This window comes from Planococcus citri, chromosome 3 (assembly GCF_950023065.1).
Source record: "Planococcus citri chromosome 3, ihPlaCitr1.1, whole genome shotgun sequence".
Classification (NCBI taxonomy): domain Eukaryota; kingdom Metazoa; phylum Arthropoda; class Insecta; order Hemiptera; family Pseudococcidae; genus Planococcus; species Planococcus citri.
In genome coordinates, this window is record NC_088679.1 from 14,790,620 (window position 1) to 14,816,338 (window position 25,719).

Consider the following 25,719-nt stretch of genomic DNA (forward strand, 5'->3'; position numbering starts at 1 on the left):
GACGGGTGAAGAATCAATAATGACTAAATTACTAACATTTTCCTTTGTAAAAAAAAAAAAAACAATAAAAAAATTCTGAAAAATGATTTTTATTGCAAAATGGTGGGGGTCACTGGGTGGCTATCACTCGGATAATTCTGAAACAATCATCAATATCATCATTGATTGAAAACATCCTGAAAAACGTGATCAATTTTTTTTTGAAGTTTTTCCAGATCTAGAGATTTGAACTTTTCAAGTGAATTTCAAAAAAAGAGTCCGATGTCCACAGAAGTGCAATATTCCCAGCCCATAAAACCCCAAGGGATCAATTTTCAAATCTTCTTCACTGATTATAGTGACCTCTAATTCAATTTTGGTCCCATTTGAAGGACATTTTGACCCAGTTTCAGAACAAAGGAAGATCGAAAGATCAGGCAAAAATTTATCACCCGTCAAAATTTCAAGTGCTTAAGTGCGCTTTTCGATTTTTGATAAATTTTTGAAAATCAAATTTAGGTCAAAAATGTGGGAAAAATCAAAATTTTACCAAATTGACCAAGAAAGCTGAAATTTGGGATATACCCTATTTTCGACATGCCAAATTGATTGAAAACTGTTTCAAACCGTTTTGAGGAGTTCTGGAGCTTCCAGCAGATTTTTGAAACTCGAAATTCCCACAAAATTTCATCAAATGGAGTTGGATAGCCGAAATTTGCTCTGCAAACTAATTTCAATACGCTACGAGGTCAAATGCAGGGGTATTTCAAGTCGTTTTGGAGCATCTAGCAACTTTTTGAAAATTACTAAAGCCTCCAGTAGATTTTTGAAATTTGAAATTTTCCCAAAATTTTGTCAAATGTATAGTTGGAAAGCTGAAATTTATTCTGAAAACTAATTTCAATAGGTACGCTACGAAGATTTCAAGTCGTTTTGGGGCCTCCAGCGACTTTTTGAAAGGTCGTATGGGATTTTTAGAAAAATTGAAATTTCCGAAAAGTAGCTGGAATGCTTCAAAACCATGTAGTCGACTTCATATCGTATTGAAATTAGTTTGCGAAGTAAATTTCAGCTTGCCAACCCTACTTGGTAAAATGTTGCGGGAATTTCAAGTTTCAAAAATCTACTGGAGGCTCCAATAATTTTCAAAAAAGTCGCTGGAGGCTCCAAAATGACTTGAACCCACCTGAATTCGTCTTCAGTCGGGAGTGGTAAAATTGGAGTGTAGAGTAAATTTCAGCTTTACAACTCCATTTGACGAAATTTTGGGGAAATTTAAAGTTTCAAAAATCTACTGGAGTTTCCAGTAATTTTCAAAAAGTCACTGGACGCTCCAAAGCGACTTGAAATACCCCTGCAGTTGACCTCGTAACGTATTGAAATTAGTTTGCAGAGTAAATTTCGACTATCCAACTCCATTTGATGAAATTTTGTGGGAATTTCGAATTTCAAAAATCTGTTGGAGGCTCCAGAACTGCTCAAAACGGTTTGAAACAGTTTCCAATCAATTTGGCAAGTCGAAAATAGGGCATATCCCAAATTTCAGCGTTCTTGGTCAATTTGGTAAAATTTTGATTTTTTCCCACATTTTTGGCCTAAATTTGATTTTCAAAAATTCACCAAAAATCGAAAAACACACTTTGGCACTTGAAATTTTGACAGGTGATGAATTTTTGCATGATCTTTTGATCTTCCTTTGTACGGATTGAAAGACCTGTCAGTCAAAATGGCCGCCATTTTGGAAGTATGACCACTTTTTTTTTGAGTACAAGGGCTAGAAATGTTCCGTAGGACTCCCCCTTTAAGAAAAGAGTTGTCCCGGAGGATCGACGGGGGTGCAATCGATCCTTAAGCGGGCTCTCCGACTAATAGAGCCTTAAAATGGGCTTTGGATTTCGACATTAGCTACTCAGAAAACGTTCCGAGTTAGTTTTTCACCTTTTGAAAAAATTATACGACAAGTCAGGCACAAATTTAATCTTATTTCGCATATTTACGGAACTATCGAGCTTCAAAAATTGCATTACCTACCTACGTACGTCTTTTCTCTAACAAAAAAAAACAAGAAAAAAAACTTTCAAAAAAAAGAAGAAGAAAACGATAACAACGATACGACCCACATACGAAATGAAAACAAAATTACGTCTACATCGCGCGTTATCTCGTCGCAACCCCTAAAAAAATACATACAAATTTCCAAGGTCGTAACCCTATTCTCGGCTCACTCGCGACACGACGAGTGCGATAAAAATTGTAGTCAAAGAGGGAGGAAGAAAAAAAGCATCGGAAAGAAAACAAAAACGAGCAAACTCCGCGCTGCGAAACTCTAAACGCCGAAAATCTTACTTATTCATTTCGTCAAATTCGCTATTCCGCTTTCTTGCACGCGCTCTCTTTAAAGGGTTGCACAACGACAACTCGTAAACACGACGTGGAAAAGACGACCGGAAAATGCAAGTCGTTTAAATCTTTTAAAAAAATAATGAAAACGACACGCCAGTAACTTTCGTCTCGTTCACAAATTCCTGCACTTGGCAAGAACAAAACTTCCATCTTTTAATATATTTTTTTTTCTTCTTTTACTCTATTTCCAGTTATAATCCTCGTATTATATACGCCGTTTCCTTTTCTATACTATAAACCTACCGTTATAGTACACTCTTCAAAATCGATACGATAATTTTTTTCCTTCTCACTGTGTTTTATTCGTCGTCGACGACACGACGAACGCGCGGATTTAATCATCATCCCACACCAGCTACGCTGCTGTCGTGAAATTTAATCCAAATGGCCGGAAATTCGATCTATCTGTTATCACTTCTATACGCTCTCTCGTCCCTTTTCCTCCTCACTCACTCGCAGCTCATTTTCTCAGACTCGCAGCAGCAACAGCAGCAGCTGCAGCGACAACGCAGATATGGCGTGTTGTTAACCGTATTATGTACTACAATATGTTTTTAAAACGTGTAACTATTGGAAATTAATACTTACGTTATGCAGCCATCGAATTCTCGTTATCCAAGGATCAGCTTTGATATTACATTCTAAGTAAACATCTTCGTTTTCTTGTATAGCCGACGAATTAATATTCTTGCCGAAATTCAACGATATTATAGGAGCGTCTAAGATATGGAAAAATTAATTCATTAGCATAAGTTTCTCATTATCCGACCGTTTCGTGTATAATTAAGCGCACGGTAAAGAAAAATTCCGATCAAAGAAAAATTCACGTCCGATAGTACTTAATTAATTTCTGGTATTTTTTTTTACGACCTAAGATTGGATTATTTTTCGTACTTACAGGTATAAGTACCTAAACCTATATCTAGACCTAGGTACTTGTGCCTGTCTCACATTTGGCGTAAGCACCGACTTACTTCAAATATAAAGATGTGATGGAAGTTGTGGAGAGAGAGGGGGAAATATTCGTAGGATTGGTAAATAACTAAAATTTTCATTTTTTACTTTTGAACTGGGTGTTTCAACAATTTTCATGAGATTACAACACAATTCTACGTAATCTTTTTCAAAAGAAAATGTTTTCAAGTAGGAATGTTTCTGATTTCCAAAAAAAAAAAAAAAAAAATAGAAATAACTAAAAAAATAAGTACCTACATCATTTTTATTAAAGTTTTAGCAAAAAAACAGGAATTTTAACTGAAAATTATTTATTCTAATGATTCGATTGAAGAGGCAAAAAGGGAGAAATGAAGTGAGTCGTCGACAAACAAATTAAGACTTTCTGGCAATTTTGGCGAAAAAACAGGCTTTTGGTAGAGAATTTCTAAGAAATTTTCACTTTTGAACTGTCGTGGGAGGAGGGATGAAATGTATTCAAATCATAAACAAAATTTTCTTAAGTTTATCGAGAAAAAAGTACTTGTAGTTTTGGAAAAACAGCAAAACTTGATAAGAGTTTTTTTTTCTTTTTAAACAAGAGTGAGAGGAATTCATTTGAATCAAAATTGTTCCATTATCAAACAACTCTTGCTCATATTTTCAGTAGGTACGAAGAAAAAAAAATAAAAACTCTGAAAAAAAAAGCGAATGACTGGATTTTAAAGTTGATTAGAAGAACCTAAAAAAAAACAAGCACTTCTTTGCAATTTTGCCAAAAAAAAGTAGGCCATCATTGTGGTAAGTCTGATGAAATAAAATCAAAATTTTTTGGCAATTTTGACCATAGCCATGATTTTTATTACAATTTTGACAAAAACACAAGACTTCTCTACAATTTTATAGCAACAAAGTGGGATATTTCTTAAAAATTTGACGAAGAAACCAGGACTTGCGTTTACATAATCTTGCAATAAAAAAACACAGGACCTTGAGATTTTGAAAAAAGAAAACAGGAGCCTTTTTCAGTTTTAGGAGAAAACAGGTTTTTTTTGTTGAAATTTTTGCAAAAAGCACAAGACTTCTTTGCAAAGGACTTTTTGAAAATGAATTTAGCAAGAGAGCAAAAAAATAGGACTTTTTTACAATTTCCGCAGATAACTTTTTTTTTTTGAAATTTCGGCAAAGAAAACAAGATTTGGATCTACTTACACAATTATGGAATTTTTGATAAGAAAACCAATATAAAACACTTTTTTACTATCTCATCAAAAAATATTAAAACTTCTCATATAAATTTTTGATAAAAAAGCATGTTTTTTCGCATTTTTGTCAAAAAAATGAATTTATTGCAATTTTGGCAAAAAAAAGTACATTTTTGAATTCCTGCAAAAAAATGGTAGTGTTTTTTATAATTTTGGAAAAAGAGCAACATGTTTTTGCATTGTTGGCGGAAAAAAGGAATTTTTTGAAAGTTTGGCGATGAAAAAAACTTGAAAATCTTTTGCGAACGAATTGATTCACTTTTTTTTAAACATTCATTCGCAAACGAATTGATTCGTATAAGTGACTCGTTCGCGAACGAATCAATCCATTGACTCAATTTTTGATGAATCATTCGCGAACAAATCGACTCATTTACTCAATTTTTGGTGAATTATTCACGAACGAATTGAATCATTATTTGTGAATCATTCGTGAACGAATTGATGTTTGTTTGTGAATCATTCATGAACGAATTGAATCATTATTTGTGAATCATTCGTGAACGAATTGATTTTCGTTTGTGAATCATTCGTGAACGAATCAATTTTTGATTGTGAATCATTCGCGAACGAATTGATTCATATTAGTGACTAGTTCGCGAACGAATCGATTCGTTTAAGTGACTTAAGTGACTCGTTCGCGAACGAATCAATTCATTTACTCAACTTTTGGTGAATCATTCACGAATGAATTGAATCATTTTCGGTGAATCATTCGTGAACGAATTGATTTTTGTTTGTGAATCATTCGTAAACGAATTGATTTTTGTTTGTGAATCATTCGTGAACGAATTAGTTTTTGTTTGTGAATCATTCGTGAACGAATTAATTTTTGTTTGTGAAGCATTCGCAAACGAATTGATTCATATAAGTAACTCGTTCGCGAACGAATCGATTCGTATAATTGACTAGTTCGCGAACGAATCGATTCATTTACTCAATTTTTGACGAATCATTCGCGAACAAATCGATTCATTTACTCAATTTTTGGTGAATCATTCACGAACGAATTGACTTTTGTTTGTGAATCATTCGTGAACGAATATTTTTGTTTAAGAATCATTCACGAACGAATTGAGTCATTCTTGAACGAATTGATTTTTGTTTGTGAATCATTCGCAAACGAATTGATTCGTACAAGTAACTCGTTCGCGAACGAATCGATTCGTATAATTGACTCGTTCGCGAATGAATCGATTCATTTACTCAGTTTTTGGTGAATCATTCACGAACGAATTGAATCATTTTTTGTGAATCATTCGCGAACGAATTGATTTTTGTTTGTGAATCATTCGCGAACGAACTGATTCGTATTAGTGGCTCATTCGCGAACGAATTGATTCATAAATTAATGAATTGATCAATTCGTTGGCGAATGGTTCTTTCAAAAAACTGATCAATTCGTTCATGAACGATTCACCAAAAATTGAGGGTCGTATTCGCAATAATTTTCATCAACTTGTAGTCATTTTTGCCCACTTTTACAGAAATTCTACGAGTTCCGATAATTTTTGTTGATTTTATTGTCAATTTTCATTGATTTTTTTTGCCAATGCCAATTTTTTTTATTGATTTTCAACACCAGTTTTACAATTCCTCCAATTCTCCATCATGCTTCGTATGATTTTGACGATTTAAATTTATTGAGGCAATTTTTCACAATTCAAGTGATTTTTCAAAGATTGTTTGGGGGATATCTCATCAACTTGCGGTACTTTCTACCAAATTAATTTCTGACAAATGTCAATGATGATTGAATTCATGTAAAAATTTGCTCAAATTTCACCACAATTTCAGTATTCAACTGGTACAATTTTCATTGATTTTCACTCAACTTTGTAAGTAATTTTTTTCCTTAATATTTCATTATTTTGATAATATCTTGGATTAATTTTTTGCCATTTTCATCAACTTTTTTGATATTTAAGACACTTTATAGGATTTTTGGTACAAAGGCTATAGGTGGATAAGTATGGTGAATTTGCCCCCGAGAGCTTCAGGGTTGATATTTGCATGGAAGGTTGGTACCCTTGAGCACCTTCTGTCACGAAAGTTTCAGACCCCCAGGACCCCCCGTTTTTGAGAAACCCCCCCTTTTCTAAAATTACAATAAAAATTTTTTTCTCAGCCCCATGTGAACCGATTTTTTTAATTTTTTGGTATGTTGTAAACATCCATAAGAGGCATCCCCACAAAAAATTTCAACCCCCTCCCCTCATAGTTTCCCCTCAAAATGGCGTTTTTTAGTTTTGTTTGCCCGTTTTAGCAATGATCATGATTCGGCACAAAAATGCGAATAGCATTTTTAAATGTGTTTTTGACCCCTACAAAACATATATTTTTTTCAAAAAAAAATTTTTGGTGGGCCGTGGTCAAAACTTGAAAAAACCAACAGAGGGGGTTAAAATTGGATTCTGGTGTAAATCATTGTTTTTGGTAAACAAGGTGTCGTTTCCATATGAATCGAACCCCCCGAACACGAATATGACGTCCAATCTTATGCTACCCTCATCCACACCCCTCCAACGCCTCTGCCCCCTTCTCAATTTTTACTATATCAAAAGTTCAGCTATTTTCGTAATATTGGTGTCGTTTCCAAATGAATCGAACTCTCCGAACACAAATATGAATTCCAATTTTTTGCTACCCTCATCCACACCCCTCCTCCGTACGTCTGCCCCCAACTCAATTTTCACTATATTGAAAGTTTAGATATTTTCGTAATGTTCGTATTGGTTCCATATGAGTCGAACACTCCGAACACGAATATGAATTCCAATTTTTTGCTACCCTCATCCACACCCCTCCCCAGTGCGTCTGCCCCCAACTCAATTTTTACTATATTGAAAGTTCAGATATTTTCATAATGTTGGTGTCGTTTCCATATGAATCTAACACCCCGAATACGAATATGAAGTCCAATTTTATGCTAACCTCAACCACAACCCTATACAGTGCCTCCGCCCTCACCTAAACCATAAATGTTTTCACCAACTCTGATCAATCTTCTACAAATAATTACTCGGGTTGTCATTACTTTTAAAAGTATGTTTCGCGAAGGTTGAAAACTCGTAAAACAATGACCATCGCAAGGGTTCAAACTTTAACATTCAAGTTTCGAGGTTTCCATTCGTGCCAAAATGACACCCAGCATTATGAAAATAGGTTTAGCATTTCAAATAATAAAAATTGTCGAGCTGGCTGTAGCCTGAAAGGCGATGGATGAGAGTAGAGCTAAATTGGAATTCATATTCGTGTTCGGGGTGTTCGACTCATATAGAACCGACACCAACATTATGAAAATAGCTCAACTTTCAATATAGTGAAAATTGAGTTTGGGGCAGACGCACTGGAGAGGGGCGTGGATGAGGGTAGCAAAAAATTGGAATTCCTATTCGTGTTCGGAGGGTTCGATTCATATGGAAACGATACCAACATTATGAAAATAGCTCAATATTTAATATAGTAGGAATTGAGGTGGGGGCTAAGGCACTGGAGGGGTGTGGATGAGGGTAGCGTAAAATTGGGCGTCATATTCGTGTTCGGGAGGTTCGATTCATATGGAAACGACACCAATATTACGAAAATAGCTCAACTTTTGATATTGTAAAAATTGAGAAGGGGGCAGAGGCGCTGGAGGGGTGTGGATGAGGGTAGCATAAGATTGGGCGTCATATTCGTGTTCGGGAGGTTCGATTCATATGGAAACGACACCAATATTACGAAAATAGCTCAACTTTTGATATTGTAAAAATTGAGAAGGGGGCAGAGGCGCTGGAGGGGTGTGGATGAGGGTAGCATAAGATTGGGCGTCATATTCGTGTTCGGGAGGTTCGATTCATATGGAAACGACACCAATATTACGAAAATAGCTCAACTTTTGATATTGTAAAAATTGAGAAGGGGGCAGAGGCGCTGGAGGGGTGTGGATGAGGGTAGCATAAGATTGGGCGTCATATTCGTGTTCGGGAGGTTCGATTCATATGGAAACGACACCTTGTTTACCAAAAACAATGATTTACACCAGAATCCAATTTTAACCCCCTCTGTTGGTTTTTTCAAGTTTTGACCACGGCCCACCAAAAATTTTTTTTTGAAAAAAATATATGTTTTGTAGGGGTCAAAAACACATTTAAAAATGCTATTCGCATTTTTGTGCCGAATCATGATCATTGCTAAAACGGGCAAACAAAACTAAAAAACGCCATTTTGAGGGGAAACTATGAGGGGAGGGGGTTGAAATTTTTTGTGGGGATGCCTCTTATGGATGTTTACAACATACCAAAAAATTAAAAAAATCGGTTCACATGGGGCTGAGAAAAAAATTTTTATTGTAATTTTAGAAAAGGGGGGGTTTCTCAAAAACGGGGGGTCCTGGGGGTCTGAAACTTTCGTGACGGAAGGTGCTCAAGGGTACCAACCTTCCATGCAAATATCAACCCTGAAGCTCTCGGGGGCATATTCACCATACTTATCCACCTATAGCCTTTTGCAATTTGTATGAAAATTTAGCTTTTTTTATGTAACCGTTTTTGTGACTTTTCAAACAATTCTTGCATAATTCATGCAAATAAAACTTTGTTTTGTTTCACTATTTTTTGACTATTTTTAATGTTGCGTTCAAAATTTAAATTATGTTGCAATATTTCGTCAATTCTCAGCTATTTTAATTGCACTAGGCAACTTTTTCGACCTTTTTGATTGTATTTGTGTTGAAAATGGGCTTAATCGATAGTTTATTAGACCCTAAAACAAAAAACAGAGCGAGTTTTTCAAATTTGAGTTGTTTTTGTGGCCTGGAGAGTCTACGATAAGTACATACAAAAGTTCAGAATTGCAATTTAAAAATTTAGAAGCATTGAAGCGTAGATTTTACCCTCATGACCCCCCCTCCACCCAATCAGTGCCCTAAAACAAGGTCAACGTCAATTTGTGACAATGATGTAGGTAAATATTTTTCAATTTGAAAGCCTCCGTGCTCCCCCCCCCCGCCCTTCACAAAAATAGTTCCCTAATTCACGAACAATATACCAACCCCCTTCCACACCGAAATTGATTCGTTTTTCAAATTCATTTTTTCTTTAAAATAATTTCATCATTTAAATGAAACAAGTTTGAATCCTTCCTTCTGTACATCACGAAAAATATGGGGAAAAAAACAACAGTAAATACCTACTAAATAAGACCGAGAAAAACAATACCCGTTTGTTTCACATTTTCAACCCAAAATCTGCGGATATTTAAATACCTTCGAATCGAATCCAGCCACAAAAAACTCACCGTTCCAACCGAAATGGCAATAACAAAACCCATACACCCTATCTACAGCATGAAAAACACTCTCGAACCCCATATAAATGCGTAGCGTTGAAAGACTAAGTAGGTAGGTAGGTAGGGTTAAAATATCATCGAACGGACATGGAAACCGAAAACTGAACCAGGCAGAAGTAATCTTCAAAACGGTAGGAATTTTACCGGATTCAAAATTCATCTCAATCCACGTCACTCATTCAGTCAAACCGTATTCCTCTAAATACTCCTAGCATGTGATAAAATTACACCCATCGTTGTCATTTTCCTCATCAAGACATCATCATCGTCGCGTCGCCCCGCTTCGTTTTATATTAATTCTTAAACGAACTACACCCCTTCGATCTTCACTCCGTCTTGGCAATAGGAACTATAAGATTTTGAGGTTTTCTGCGACATTAACCGTAGATAAAATCTAGGATAAAAGCGATTAAGGAAGTAGGTCGGTGCTCACGACTCACGACGATGAGGCTCATAGTGCTAAGTTTCAAGACGTCGTAGGACGCGATAATACCAGCCAGTCGAATAATAACGCATTTTCTTTTCAATTATTATTAAAACGCACATACCCACCAAAAACTAACAGTACGATGAGGTTGTACTTACACTTACTCTTAGACTTAAATATTAATACTTATGCAACATATGAGAATTAACTTACAATTAACTTTCAAAGTCCAAAAGTCTTTACGTTTCTCCTGCGGTACGAATACGTTGCTAGCTTCGCAAGATAACGTTTTACCGGAATCCGTTCCTTCGGGCGTAAACGTTAGAACACTAGTTGCGGTGAAATCCGGATCAACCTGTTATGTAATAAAATACAAAACAAAATTAGATATAAATGGCGGACGCGAAAGCAAAATACAAAATATACGCGCTAACGTTTCAATTTTTCTTATATATCTTCGCGTCATACTGACAATTAGTACGTTAACTTTCAACTTTTTAATTTCACCGATAACCTCTTCCTTTCCTCCTCCTGTATTTTGGCTCGTTCTCCTACCACTCTTTCCTCCTTCCCCTCGCTCTGGGCGTGAAAAGCTTCGGTTTGGACGAGAATCACATCGCCGTCTCTTTGGAAACTTCTTTATTAAAAATATCACCTTTTCGGGTAAACTTGAACAACAAATCTCGCCGCACCGATATTGAAAATTTTCCAATTTAAAATCCTCTCCATTTTTCTCACCCTATTCTGTACGATGCTTCTTTTTTTAGCATACTCAACTCCGGCGCCAAGTCGTAATTCATTTCAGTTTTGAAAGAAACACGCAAAAAGGACTCGAGACAGGTACGTAACCGAGAACCATAGGTATAAATTCTTACTACAATCTCATCCGATTTATATAAATATCTGTTCTCTCGAACCATGATAAGCTTAAATAAAATAAATAAAACTTTTTTTTCTCTCTTTCGCGAGAATAAAAAAAAAACGTCCATTTCGAGCATCAAGTTTTTCACTCCATTCACAAAAAAAAAAAAGTGGAGAAGAAACACCCTAAAATTATCATCATCGTCGATAATTCTCACTAATCACCTCGGAGATACCATTTGAAGAAAAAAAAATTGAAAAGCGTTGTATTTTTCGTATCTTTTTCACACCGACGACCTTCGCATCGAATCTCCTTTGGTTTTTTTTCTCTCTTTCTCAGTGTCCAAATCTGTTCGGCGTTGGTTGTATCGTACCGTATCGCGCGTCAAAAGATTCGAAAAGGAAATGACTTTTTTTAAAGGTTGGATTTTTCTCAAGACCTAATCAGCGATAACACTAGCACGAGTTTTTCCACACCGGATAATATATTTGTTGGTATTTTCTTTTTGCTTGAAATGGATAATACATCTGAAGAAAAAGTTTGACTGCCGAAAAAAAAGCCACGAGTGTGAGACGAATATTAAACGCAGAAACCCTTAGCGCGACGAAATGAAAATCCTCTGTATTTCGACTGGGAATATTAAAAAAAAAAAATTCCATGTTGGTGGAACGATGAGGTTAAGCTAGAGCTGCGGGTTAAATAGTGTGGCGAAAATTTTTCGTAGAGATTGTGTAATTCTAGTATGAACTTTTAACTTATTGCATGTAACGAGAGATTTTATTAGAGTTTTTACAAGTATAAGGGTTTGTTTGATGATTTTTTTTTTACTGGAAATTTTCATGCGGGTTATCGATTGCTTTAATTATTATTTGTTGTGTGAAGAATTATTTTTGGATATTCAGTCGAATATTTTCGAGTTAAGTATGAATTATCAGAATAATTATTAACAAGGGAGGCATCATCCCCAGTGCCGAAAAAAAAATTTCAACAGGATAAAACTGAATCAAAAGAGCATGAAAAAATACATCACAGGCCATAATTTCGTGTTTTGAAGTGTAATTTTCGATTTTTGGAACTTTTTGAAAATAAAATTTGAGGCAAAAAGGGTAAAAATAAAAATTTTACCAAATCGACCGAGAATGCTGAAATTTGATATCGTCGCTCCCGTGCAGAAACCTCGTAGGTCCAAATTTGAAAATTTTACAGGAGGTACAAAAAACTGTATAAAAAGTTCATTTTATAAATGATTCCACCAACTTTTCGATTTTATGTTTTAGGTCAATACCTGGATGGTATTTTCAAACATATCATTACTTCAACATCAGTTCAACATCAAGTAATTAGATTTTAGAGGTTTTCTTGTATCAAAAACCTCGTATGTCCATGGTTAGTCCATGGTAGTCCAAGGCAGAAACCTCGTAAGTCCTCCGACTTACGAGGTTTTCATCCTGAAAAGTTTGGACATACGAGGTTTTGTTCATTTGATATTTTTGAATTGCCCGGTAGGAGTACTAGCTAATTTTTTAAGACTTACGAGGTTTCTTCCATTCGATTCCTCGTGTTTTTTCCTATAAGGAAAGTCAAAAAAGTGTTTTTTGAAAAATTTGGACTTACGAGGTTTCTGCACGGGAGCGACGATATGTACCTTGAGAGGAGTAGGATTGCCCTCACCACCTAGGTGATCATTCGCGTAATTTCCCCTTACGAGAAGCTTCTGTATATGTTTCTATAATAGAGTCTGCGCTTTATTCCATATACTGTAAGTAGGGTAACGTGATAAATTCTTCTAAACTTATACGTGCGCTCATAGGATCCCTAAATAACTGGAAGGATCCCCCTTACTATCGTATGATAATACGATCAGATCATTCGTTCCCGCCGAATGATCTATTCTTTTGATGAATATTTTCTAAGCACAAAGTTGCTTTGGCGAGCCACGAACTTTACTTGGTCTCGTAACTCCGTGGTAACTTGTTCCTCGTCAAAACGATGATGTGTTAACTATATCGACACAATGAATATGTGAGAACAAATGGGGTTCTCCCCTGCTTGTCCTTTTTATGTTTTACCCACCTTCAGCGTGGTAATTAGTGTTTCTCTGAACGTTTTAATTAATTATTATTAAATACGGTTCTTTTGAATACACTTCGATTTTCCGGACATCAAAAGTATTTCTCGTCTATACATTGAGCCTATAGATAGACGTTCCTACCTACACACCTAGTTTTGGTTAGTGCATCGGAAGAGGTAGGAAAAATGCATAGTGTCCAAGTAAGTCTAAGGTAATTAATTATAGATAAATCATAATTAATTGAGATGGATAAAATGAGTAATTATATACCTAGAATTAGTGGTTGTATAGGAGATACTTATTTTATCTCAGACAAAAGACATAATTTCACCATGTTTTAGTTAGAGTAGGATAGCACAGATAGCACGTAATCATTTGATCTAACACTCAAGTGGTTTCGTGTAGATTAAACTTTACTCGATACGAGTGTGCACTCGTATTGAATTACATAATAATAGTTTTAATTACCCCTTTATTATTTTGTATAGAACTCGTTCGGTATATCATTCAATAAACATATCGATTAGCATGAATATATGTTTTTATTTGATGAAGAACTGGACAATGTGCTTATAGTGAGTAGGTTATTGCTGAAGTCTCCTATCTGAGCTAGTCAGGGACAATGAGTAAATATTCACCGCCTAGGGAATATTTCTTAGCCAACTTCAGGGATAGATCATGCTGATATCTATGTAGGTACTATCTCACCGGAATATTACTACCTTCGCTATAACAACCTTAATTCTGCCCCCCCCCCTCTACACTACAAATCATTGGAAAACAGTTTCGAACCGTTTTGAGCAGTTCTAGAGCATCCAACAACTGATTTTTGGAAGCTGAAATTTTCACATAATTTTACCCAATGAAGTTGGAAAGCTAAAATTTACTTTGTAGTTTGTACCCTAATTTCAGAATTTTGAGTAAACTGAAGACAGTTTCAAGCCATTTTTGGATCTTCCAGCCAAATTTGGGAAAATCCAGATTTTTGAAAAAAATGCTAAAATCAGTCCAATTTAACTTCAGCCCATATAAACCCGAATGTTTCTTATTAATGACCTACTTGACCGGTTACACACAGTTTTTTTCCAAAATTGGTATTTAATGGTTCAAAATCGCATAATTTTCCAGTGATTTCAAAATTAAAAATTCCAAAAATGAGCAATTCTGAAGCGACAGAAACTAATTTTGAAAAATTAGTTTGGTGAATTTTGTCACTAAAAAGCACCAATCGCGTTTATACTGAGAGCTGAAGTTAATTTAGATATAGTTTCCATAGCACTTCTTGAAAAGCTGGAACTTCCAAAACATAGCTGGAGGCTCCAGAATAGCTTGAAACCTCTTACAATCGACTCAGAATATTAAAATTGATGTACAAAGTGAATTTCAGCTCTTTAACTTCATTAAGTGAAATCATGTGGAAATTTCAACGTTCAAAAATCAGCTCAAGGCTCTAAAACTGGGTATAGGTACTCAAAACAATTCGAAAGCAAATCGATTTGACCGAAATTTGAGCTACGAGGAGACACCAGAAAATAACCGTATGGAAGTTAATTTCTTTGTCAGACTTGCACTTTTGTACAAAAGTAAGTAAACACTTATTTCAGTTAACCAACGCCGAATTTGAATAAAATTGTACCTACCTAGTATGTACCTATTTATACATCTTGCTTGATACATTCAAACGACTAAAAAGATATAACTTGAAAAAACTCTACGAATCGCTCAAATTCTCAAAAATCACTTTCTTGCAATTCTCATCAGTCCTTGTTAAAAAAAAAACAAAAAACAAAATAAAAACATACCTACCAATTTATGATTGAAATCTTTCATTATTGAAGAGGGGATTTTACAGCGATATGCCATAATTTAATAAAAAGTAGAATACATATGAAGAGTGATATTCCAAAACTCGCTTTGTCCATTTTTATCAAAGTTGGGTTTTCAGTGGTACCAGGTAGATGAAGTATTAACTCACATTCCTACATCATCAACCTACCAAAATGAGGTGTTAAACTCACCTAAATAGCCAATTCACTAAAAATTTAAAAAAAAATAATGTTCCAAAACGCGCTTTGTCCATTTTTATTGAAATTTTTTTCAGCAGTATTTAGTGGATGAAGTGTATACCTACCTACACTCCTACATCATAAATCCACCCAAATAAAGTGCTAAACTCGCCTAAAAAGCCAATTTACCCGTTTAAAGGGAAACTGTTTTTCCTCTCTCATGAAAAGTTGTGAAAATGGACAAAGCGAGTTTTGGAATATCACTCTTCATATGCCGAATTTAAGCTATTCGGGTCAATTTGATGGTAAAATTTTGTTTTATTCTCATTTTTGGCTAAAAATTCGATTTTAAAAAAATTTTTACCAAAAATCAAGAAACGTACTTCAGCAAGTAAAATTTTGTCTAGTGAAGTAATTTTGCATAATCTTAAGATTTAGCATTTTCAGCTTCAAAATGTTTCCCCTTATCACCAGGCTTTTATATAAGAAATGCCTTTTTTTTTTTTTCAGAAATTCAAAGGATTAAAACCGTCAACATTTTTGAAAATTATGATATGAAAAATTCAAATGTGACCTCTAGAATAAATTTTAGTCGAACAGATACCTACGCCATCTTCGAAAACTGTAAGAAAAAATGTCTACAGTGAGCGTATCGATGTCCTTTCCTAGTTCTTTCGAGAAAAAAAAAAAACAAATTATTTCGAAAGAATAGCTACGCGCGACCACTTATAACGGCTCATGCAGTAAGTAATCGTTTTTAGCTGGATTGCAGCAGGATTTATTCCACTCTTACAATAATGTTTATGAAAGGTCTAAAAAAATATATTACAGGCCAAAATTTCGTGTTCCGAAGTGTAATTTTCGATTTTTGGTAACTTTTTGAAAATCAAATTTGAGCCAAAAATGGAAAAAATCAACATCTTACCACAAACTGACCGAGAATGCTAAAATTTGGTATGTGCCCTATTTCTGAACCACCCCCTCTTCGAAGCGATTGAAAACTGTTTCTAAACGAATGTTTGGAGTTTGAATTTTCACAAAATTTTACCCAATGAAGTTGGAACGCTAAAATTCACAAACTAATTCAGAATTTGGACGGTTTTCATGGCACTTTTAGAAAATCTGGAACTTCCAAAACATAGCTGGAGGCTCCAGAATAGCTTGAAACCACTTACAATTGACTCGGGATATTGAAATTGGGGTATAAAGTGAATTTCAACTTTTCAACTTCATTAGGTGAAGTAATTAGGTATGTGGAAATTTCAACGTTCAAAAATCTGTTCAAGGCTCTAAAACTACATATAGGTACTCAAAACAATTCGAAAGCATTTTCAAGTCGATTTGACCAAATTTTGAGGTTAGAGCAGATTTCCGACATTGATCTCGACTTTGTCAGACTTGCACTCTTGTACAAAAGTAAGTAAACATTTATTTTTATTAACCAACGCCGAATTGGAATAAAATGGTAGGTACCTAAGTACTACCTACGTATTTACATCTTGATACATTAAAACGACAAAAAAGATAAAACTTGGAAAAACTCCATGAATTGCTCAAATTCTCAGTTAAAAACTTGAAAGAAGTCTTTGTTTAAAAACAAAAAAAAACATATCTATCCATGATTGAAATCTTTCCTTATTAAAGATGAGATTTTACAGCAATAGGTATGCCATAATTTAATAAAAAGTTGAGCACATATTATACCAAATTTCAGCTATTCGGGTCAATTTGATGTTAAAATTTTTATTTATTCTCATTTTTAACTGAAAATTTGATTTTAAAAAATTTACCAAAAATCAAAACATGTACTTTGGCAAGTGAAATTTTGGTAGGTGAAGTAACTTTGGCATAATGTTACGATTTAGCACTTTCAGCTTCAAAAAAATTTTTCCAGTGGGGATGCTTCCCTTATCAGTTATCAGGCTTTTATAAAAAATCCTTTTTTTGAGGATTCAAGGGATTGAACCCGTCATCATTTTTGAAAATAAGATATTAAAAATTTAATTTTCAAATTTGATCTCTAGAATAAACGTTGGTCAATCAGGTGCTTCATCTTCGAAAACCGTAATAAAAAAATGTCTACAGTAAGCATATTAATGTCCTTTCCTAGTTCTTTCAAAAAAAAAAGAACTTGAATTTATGTTTGAACTAGACTTATACCAAATCGACCGGGAATGCTAAAATTTGGTGTGAACTCTATTTCTGACCCACCCCCTCCTCGAATCGATTGAAAATGGTTTCGAACCGATTTCAGCGGTTCTAGAGCATCCAGTAGACTTTTGGAAAGTGAAATTTTCACAAAATTTTTTCCAATGAAGCTGGAAAGCAAAAATTTACTTTATCCTACTAGTAGAATAAAACATGCGCTTTTTATTTCCACGTTTGGATAAAATATGTTATTCAACTAGTGAAATGAAGTGATTTTCGACGACTTTTAATTACTTCCCTCGCTCTGCTCGGGAAATATACCTCAAAAATCGTCAAAAATCACTTTATTTTACTAGTAGGATAAAATACCATTATACTTTAATTTCAGAATTTTGAGTACACTGAAAGTGGTTTCAAGCTGTTTTTGAAGCCTCCAGCCAAATTTGGGAAAATCAAAATTTTTGAAAAAAATTCTAAAATCCGCCTAATTTAATTTCAGGCCATATAAACCCGAACGTTTCTTATTTGTGATCTACTTGACCGGTTTCTACCATGGTAGAAACCAATTTTCATGGCACTTTTCGAAAATCTGGAACTTTCAAAACATAGCTGAAGGCTCCAGAACAGCTTTAAACCACTTACGATCAACTCAGAATATTAAAGTTGGGGTACAAAGTGAATTTCAACGTTTCAACTTCATTAGGTGAAATAATGTGGAAATTTCAACGTTCAAAAATCTGCTCAAGGCTCTAAAACTACCTAATCAAAACAATTAGAAAACATTTAAACATTCCCAAATCGATTTGACCAAAATTTGAGTGTGAAAGAGATCCCACGATAATAAACCAACTGTATATTAGACTATTGCACTCTTACACGAGTACCTCGTATCTAAAAAAGTAAGTAACAATTTACTTTTATTAACCAACCGCGGCTCGTACAATTTGCGGTAAATAAATTGTGAATGTGATTGTGATTTAATATTAATTTAGTAAATGTGCGAATTTTTTTGAAATTATATGAATTATCGGATTAAAAAAATAGGCATGGAAAACAATGAAGACAATGAACTGGTGGTGTATGAAAATCAAACACCGCCGAAAATGAAGACTGCGGCTAAAAAAGTTTACCAGGAATTGTTACCAAAAGCATCGAATAAAATCTATAAGAAAGCTTACGAAAAATTTAAAAAATGATGTTTAGGTGTTCGAACTACACAATTTATGTAAGTGAAGATGATTCTTCTTATTTACTTCATACAACATTCACAACCGAAGTACTTACCTACTGTCCTAATACGTTATGGCAGCAATACAGCTGCTTGAAAGCTATCATCGCTTCAAAAGAGCATGAAAAAATACATCACAGGCCAAAATTTCATTTTTTGAAGTGTAATTATCGATTTTTGGAACTTTTTGAAAATGAAATTTGAGCCAAAAATGGGAAATTTTTTTTTTTTTGGTACCGTCATCTGGGGTAATTTCGGACACCCGGGGTAATTCCGGCCATTCCTGTTTTTCCAACTAATTCTTGCACTAGAGCTCCTACTGTTGGTGTTACGAACTTGCCACAGGTTGCAATCGAAAGAGGAGATCTTAAATAGTATATCTATGTGCTATGATAACCAAATCTATTTTATTTATACGTTCTATGGATCATGATGTTTTGATGTTCATATTTTGATAATTTAGATAATGGAAATAACTTTGTTTGGGAATATATTTTGAAAAAAGTTTTGGAATAAATGAAGGAGGTACAGTTGAACGCCCAATATTCTAGTAACTTTTAGCGAAAAAAACATCCCGATTAATTGACTTTTGCGATTTTTACGGCTATTCTTTATAAAAAAGTCATAGTAAGATTTTGTACATTTTTTTCCTTTTTTTCTTCTCAGCTCTTTCAATTTTGAAGATATCGAAAATGTGTAAAAACCATTTTGTAGGAAATTTAATTTCCTACAAAAAAGGTTCTTGGCATATTTTTGGTATCTTCAAAACTGGAGGAGAAATATCAATTTCAAGAAAAAATGAAAAAATTTTCCTAAAAAAAAAATGAAGTCAAGAATTCTTTGAATAGCGACAATAGCGTCCATGGGATTGAAGATAGGCAAAAAGTGATGATACCTTTTTGTTGGAAATTAAATTTCCAGTAAGATGGTGGTATCATTTTTTCAATTATTCGAAAAAACAGTAAGGTGGCCGGAATTCCCCCGTTTTGAGGGGTAATTCCGGCCACTATTCAAATGAATGTCAGGAGCAGAGTAATTGAGGTGAGTAAAATGTAACAACGTCATTCATTAATAGGTGTTAGAAGTATCTTAAGTTTGAATTTTCAGCCCCCCTTCCCCAAAATTGCAGGGTCTGTGGAGAAAAAACCCCGAAAAGTGGCCGAAACTACCCCGTGTCACGGTAATCATTTAATATGTTTCTAACCTAGGTATTGGGGTTATCTACATATGTGTCAATTAATTAGTTAAATCTAAAGGTTTTTTACGTTTGAGTCGGCGTATTTCAGGGAAAAATAAAAATCTTACCAAATCGACTGAGAACGGAACGCTAAAATTTGGTAGTTACCCTATTTCTGACCCCTCCCTCCCTCTTCGAATCGATGGAAAACTGTTTCGAACTGTTTTGAGCAGTTCTAGAGCATCCAACAGATTTTTGGAAGCTGAAATTTTTATAAAATTTTACCCAATGAAGTTGGAAAGTTGAATTATTCGCGTTACCTATACGCTGATTTCAGAATTTTGAGTAAAATGAAAGTGGTTTCAAGCCGTTTTTGTAGCCTTCAGCCAAATTTGGGAAAATCCAGATTTTTGAAAAAAATCTAAAATTTGTCCAAATCAATTTCGAGCCATATAAACCCGAATGTTTCTTATTAGCGACCTCCTTGACCAATTACGTACACAGTTTTTCCTGAATTGGTTTCTGCCAGTTCAAAAACGCATAATTTGGAAAATTAGTTTGCAATTGGTGAATTTAGTCACTAACGAGCATCAATCGCGTTTATACCTATGAGCTGAAGTGAATTTGGACGGTTTTCATGGCATTGTTAGAAAATCTGGAACTTCCAAAACATAGCTGGAGGCTCCAGAATAGCTTAAAACCACCTACAATCGACTCAGAATATTATAATTGGGGTGCAAAGTGAATTTAAACTTTTAAACTTCATTACGTGAACTTATGTGGAAATTTCAACGTTCAGCAATCTGCTCAAGGCTCTAAAACTAGGTACCTACTCAAAACAATTCGAAAGCATTTCCAAGTCGATTTGATCAAATTTTGATCAAAGAGGAGATTCCCGAGAACGATAGACTTTGTCAGACTTGCACTCTTGTACAAAAGTAAGTAAACATTTATTTTCATTAACTAACGCCGAATTGGAATAAAATTGTACCTACTGCCCACTTATTCACATTTTGATACATTAAAACGATAAAAAAGATAAAACTTGGAAAAACTCCATGAAAAGAAGTCTTTGTTATAAAATAGAAACACAAAACAAAACATATCTTTATCTATATATCCATGATTGAAATTCAGCACCTCTGAAACACTAATTAATAAACCACTTTTCACTCGAGTTTTTCAATTTTCAGTCAATTTGTGAGGTCAATAGAGGCGCGGGGGAGGCAAAATCAAAAATTTGAGTTTATATTATTCAGCGCCCTCGAAAACCTATGAAAGGATATGTTACTCGATGTTGGACATTTTTTTTTTTTACCTTTTTAACCGAAATTCTGAGGTTCTGTTCTCCCATAGTTCTGCGAATCTCTCCATGAAAAGTTTATACTTAGTTGTAAATATCATTAAAAAAAGTATGCTTCTCGGATTCTTACCAAATTTTACCCAATAAAGCTAGAAAAGTGAAATTCGATATGCATCCTATTTTTAATTCACAAAATCGATTGGAAATGGTTTTGAAAAATTTTGAGTAGTTTTTAAACCTCCTCTGCAGTTTTTTGTGCAACGAAATTTCATAAAATTTTACATAGTCAAGTTGAAAAAATAAAATTCAGTATACCCAAAATGTGGCTGGAAGCTTCATCAACGGTTTAAAATCACGTTGAGCCTATAGGTATACCTGACATAGTCGAGAATAGGACATGCGTAGAACGAATTTTACAATTTACAATTTCATTGTGCAAAATTTCATGAAAATTTTGAATTTCAAAAATCTATCTCTAAGTTTCAAACGTTCTCAAAGCATCTGAAAACTGTTTTCAACCGATGTTTGAGGGAGGAGGGGGGGGGGTCAATAACAGGACACACACCAAATCTTAGCCTTCCAGCTCACGCTCATCTTAATGAAATATCGATTTTTTTCTGCCTTCTCTGGCTCAAATTGGATATTTACAATTTTATCAATGCTCTAAGGATGAACTTATAACACCTGATATTTTGACGATTAGATTTTTTTATTCCATCTCCAACCAGATTTCTTCAATCTGCAAATTTTTCCGACGATTTGGATATCTCTCTCGTAAGGAGAAAGTTGGAATTCGATATATACATTTTTTTCTACCTGTTATGTCGACTGGAGATAGTTTCAAGCCGTTCTGGAGCATCTTGAAACACTTTATGTTACAATGATCTGGCCAAGTGAACATTGACATAACTTGACCGATAATATACACTACCTATTTAAAGATTTTCAATTCAATTTGTAAACACTGCAGTGGTTTCCAAAAAAATGCAAGGAGGCTCAAAAGAACTGCTCAAAGGGGCTTCAAAATTGCATATATATAAATGCACTTGATTTAAGATAGATAAGAGGTAGGAGGGAGGGGGACATACCAAATTTCAGCTTTCCAACATCTAAAATTTTCGATTTTTCCTCTTTGGCCCAGTTGGTTATTTTGCATGGTTTTTAGATTTATGTAGTAAGTAACTTTTTTCTTCTGATAATACGAGTAAATTTGACCTAAATTTTTTGCTATGTATCGTCAAATTTTGTCTGAATGAACTCGTCCTGAACTATTCACTAAAATTTAAAAGATTGAAAATCATGCTATCTATTTGTATGTGATTTTGTTAACGATTTTTCATGCTAAAAATTTTCGTTTCCAGAAAAAATCAGACTTTGAATGTTGTCGCTTTTTTTAAAAAAAATCCAAAAACGTTTCTATGAACATTCAAAATCAAAATTTCAATCAATGAAAACAGTTGGGAAAGATAGCCCATAAAAAATACATTTCCTTTCAATTGAGCGCGAAAAAATGTCAGTGTAATTTTCACAAATTTTTCAAAAAAAATCCAAAATTTATCATTTTTGCAGAAATTTACTGTAAACCTTGACAAAATGATAAATCGAGGGGCCAACTGTAAAAATGTAAAAAAAATCTCAGCATGAGAAAGGACGCTCGATTTCAGCAGGGAAACCGATCTTCTGATTTTAATATCAACTTTCAACTATTTTGGAAAAAAATATATAGTATATCAATGGCCCTTTTCAATCATTTTCAAAAATTCGCAAAAAAACGAAAAATCAACTTCGACAGCACAAACTTAAAACTCATCTCGATGAATTTCGCCAAACATGCTACCAAAAATTAAAGACACCATCTAGATCCATGTTAATTCTCCCCCCCCTCATTTAAACTTTCAAAGAAACCTTTAAGAATACGTAGGAGTAACGAAAGCGAACAAATCACCCAACCAACCTGCCATTCTACTCCACAAGACACCCGAAAGAGAGAGAGCTGTAATTAAACAAATCATCCGATATTACGAGGGTGTTTGGGCGATAATTTTCGCTCAAATTGAGGTAATTAACGCGCCTGTATTTCACTTTTCAACTACTTTGATGCGTGTTATTCGGGCTCGTGCTGTAAAGTTTTATCGCTACGATGACGATGACGTCAACGAACGTGCGGCTCGACGAAAGATCGACGTCGTCGCGCGAATAATATGAAATACAACGAATGGTTATAATGGAATTACCGCGCGTGAGATAATACAACAAACCAGCCTCGACGAGATGAGGCATATACAGGAAGAGATGAGAAGCTGAGCCGAGCCGAACCGAAGAGTGAGAGCGAGAGAAGAAAATGACTTATCAACGTCTCGTTTTAGCATGGCGCGAATTTCAGGCTCGCTGGTATGTATAACGAAAGTTAATACTTTTGAAAGTTGTCAAGTGACGTGCAAAATACGCGTACGAAAGCACACCGTAGAAGGCAGGTAGGTACCTACGCTTCAAACACCGCAAATTATTAAAAGCTTCGCGAAGATGAGGTATTTTTATGAAAGGAGAGTTCTGCGCCAGGAGGAGTCGCGATCGTTATCATTCTATGTATTGAGGCCTCGTATAAGAAGTTTAGGTACCTATATATCGGCGCAAATCAATTTAATATTTCGATACGAGTACGATGGGAAAGTCTTGGGAGACGAAGGGAGGGGAAGAGGAGGGGGGAGGGGTAGCCCGAAGATGAGAATAGTAGCAGTGCTGGCACTTTGGTTAACAAACGTGAGAATATAAAGTGGATGAAAAAAGGGGAAAAAAGAGAGAGAGGCGAGAAAGATATGACATAGCGGATGAAACTAACAAGGAAAATCTTAAGTACTGATTGACACATCGAGGCACGTCATCAATCCGGCCGCTCGACTTGCTCGGCTTATGCTCAATGAAAATGAAAAATAGCGAAGCAATTGCCAAATGACTTACGATCGGATTGGTGAAACAGAGACGAGAGAGGAGTGGGAACTGTGAAGCAAAAATATACGTCAAACAATTTCTTTTCGCGTTTACCTGTTTCGAGTACAGAACGTATTTTAACGAAACGCGTCGAAAATATAAATGAAAAAAAATAAGGCAGCGGTGAAGAAATGGCCGCAAGGGAGGTGAGTCGAAGGGAAGGCAATATTCGATATGAGTCGAGAATGAAACTGGGAATTGGCGGCGGAATTGAATCACGAAAATCTGTTATTCTGGTTGAACTAATTTTGAGGAAAAAAGTTTCCTCTTTTTTTTTTTTTACAAAGCGGTAATGTTTTGAATATTGGTCGGGGCGTAAGATGTGTGCGTGTGTTACTGAAAGAAATGGAAAATTGGGCTAAATATGGGGAGAGGAGGAGAGATGGAAATAGTTTAACCCTGTGACGACATTTCCGCTAGAATTACTTCAAATAGTGTTACGTTTTTATTCTAAAGGGGTGGTTTTTTCGGTTATCTACTTTAATACGAGGCGAGTTAGTATAATTCGACTCCTGGTGCTGTGTAAATTAAAAGAAGAATAATTCTGATCACTTGTATAGGTAGATGTTCTCCCTGATGCCTGGTAAAATTCAAAGGAGAAGTAACCGGGGAAGAAAAAAGTTCAATTACAATGTATTTTCTGCGTTAAATCCGAAACTGGAACGTTTGAGCTCGCGAGATTTCCGCAGATGTTGTGAAAGAGTGGAAGGAGCAACGTGTAGAGGAGCTTTTGTAGCGCGAAATTTCCTCCGAAAACATTTCGAAACATCCAAAAGAAAACTCATTTTCCGGTACGCGAATACAAAACGTTACCCCTTCGGTATCGAAACAACGTTTCACCGAATCGCTAATTCATTCTTTACGCTTTCAGATCTCGGTCGTCATTTTTAATTTCATATTCTCGTAGCTTGTATGGCGAACTAACTATACGCTTTTCAACTATCATACAGCCATTTACATATTTTAAATTCGTCTCGCGCTTGTTGTAATACTGTATTATGGGGGAGATGACGAGGAAGCTGTAAGCCAATTATTATAAGAAGGGCTGTTGATATGTATCCGGGGTATTCGATTACTTCCGTGTTGGGTATTTTTTTCCTGTTCTTTGTCGTGATAAGATTATGGTATGTAGTTTGGAGAATGTGTGTTTCTTGTCGTGTTATGTTCTGGAAATTTGGCGACAAGTTGAGTGGTTTTGTGAGCAGTGCAGGCGAATAATGCAAAAGTAGGTATGAAAAAAATTGGAATCAATGCGAAATTTGGAATACTTGTTGAGAAAAGTTTAATACGTATCATATTAATTTTTTCCAACTCTAGGTGAGCCACTCAGCTCCCATGGGGGGAAAATCCTCTCATAAATTCAGTTTTTTGAGGTTTTTTTAGAATCTAGAGGTAGAAAGTATACATTTTTGGGCTCTTTAGATCGCAAATTTGAAGAGCTTTCCAACGATGCGTGGCAAAAATCAGATTTCTTTCAAATTTCCCCTTAAATTTGAGTAAATTTCTCAAAAAATGAAGTACCTAAAAAATTTTTTTAAATAAATTAGTCGTATCTAGTCCCGTTAGACGTGAAATTCCAACACCATTGTAATTATACA

General features: G+C 34.9%; 1 protein-coding gene across 2 annotated transcripts in view; it reads right to left on the reverse strand.

Annotated features, from left to right (window-relative positions):
* LOC135841264 (nephrin-like) overlaps positions 1-25,719 on the reverse strand; it is a 1,354,679-nt gene that overhangs the window by 47,913 nt on the left and 1,281,047 nt on the right. For both annotated transcript variants that reach the window (XM_065358143.1, XM_065358145.1), the window contains 2 exons: positions 10,552-10,693; positions 2,971-3,101 (listed from right to left, as the gene is read on the reverse strand). In XM_065358143.1, coding sequence (XP_065214215.1) covers positions 2,971-3,101; positions 10,552-10,693 — 273 coding nt within the window. The remainder of the gene's footprint in view (positions 1-2,970; positions 3,102-10,551; positions 10,694-25,719) is intronic.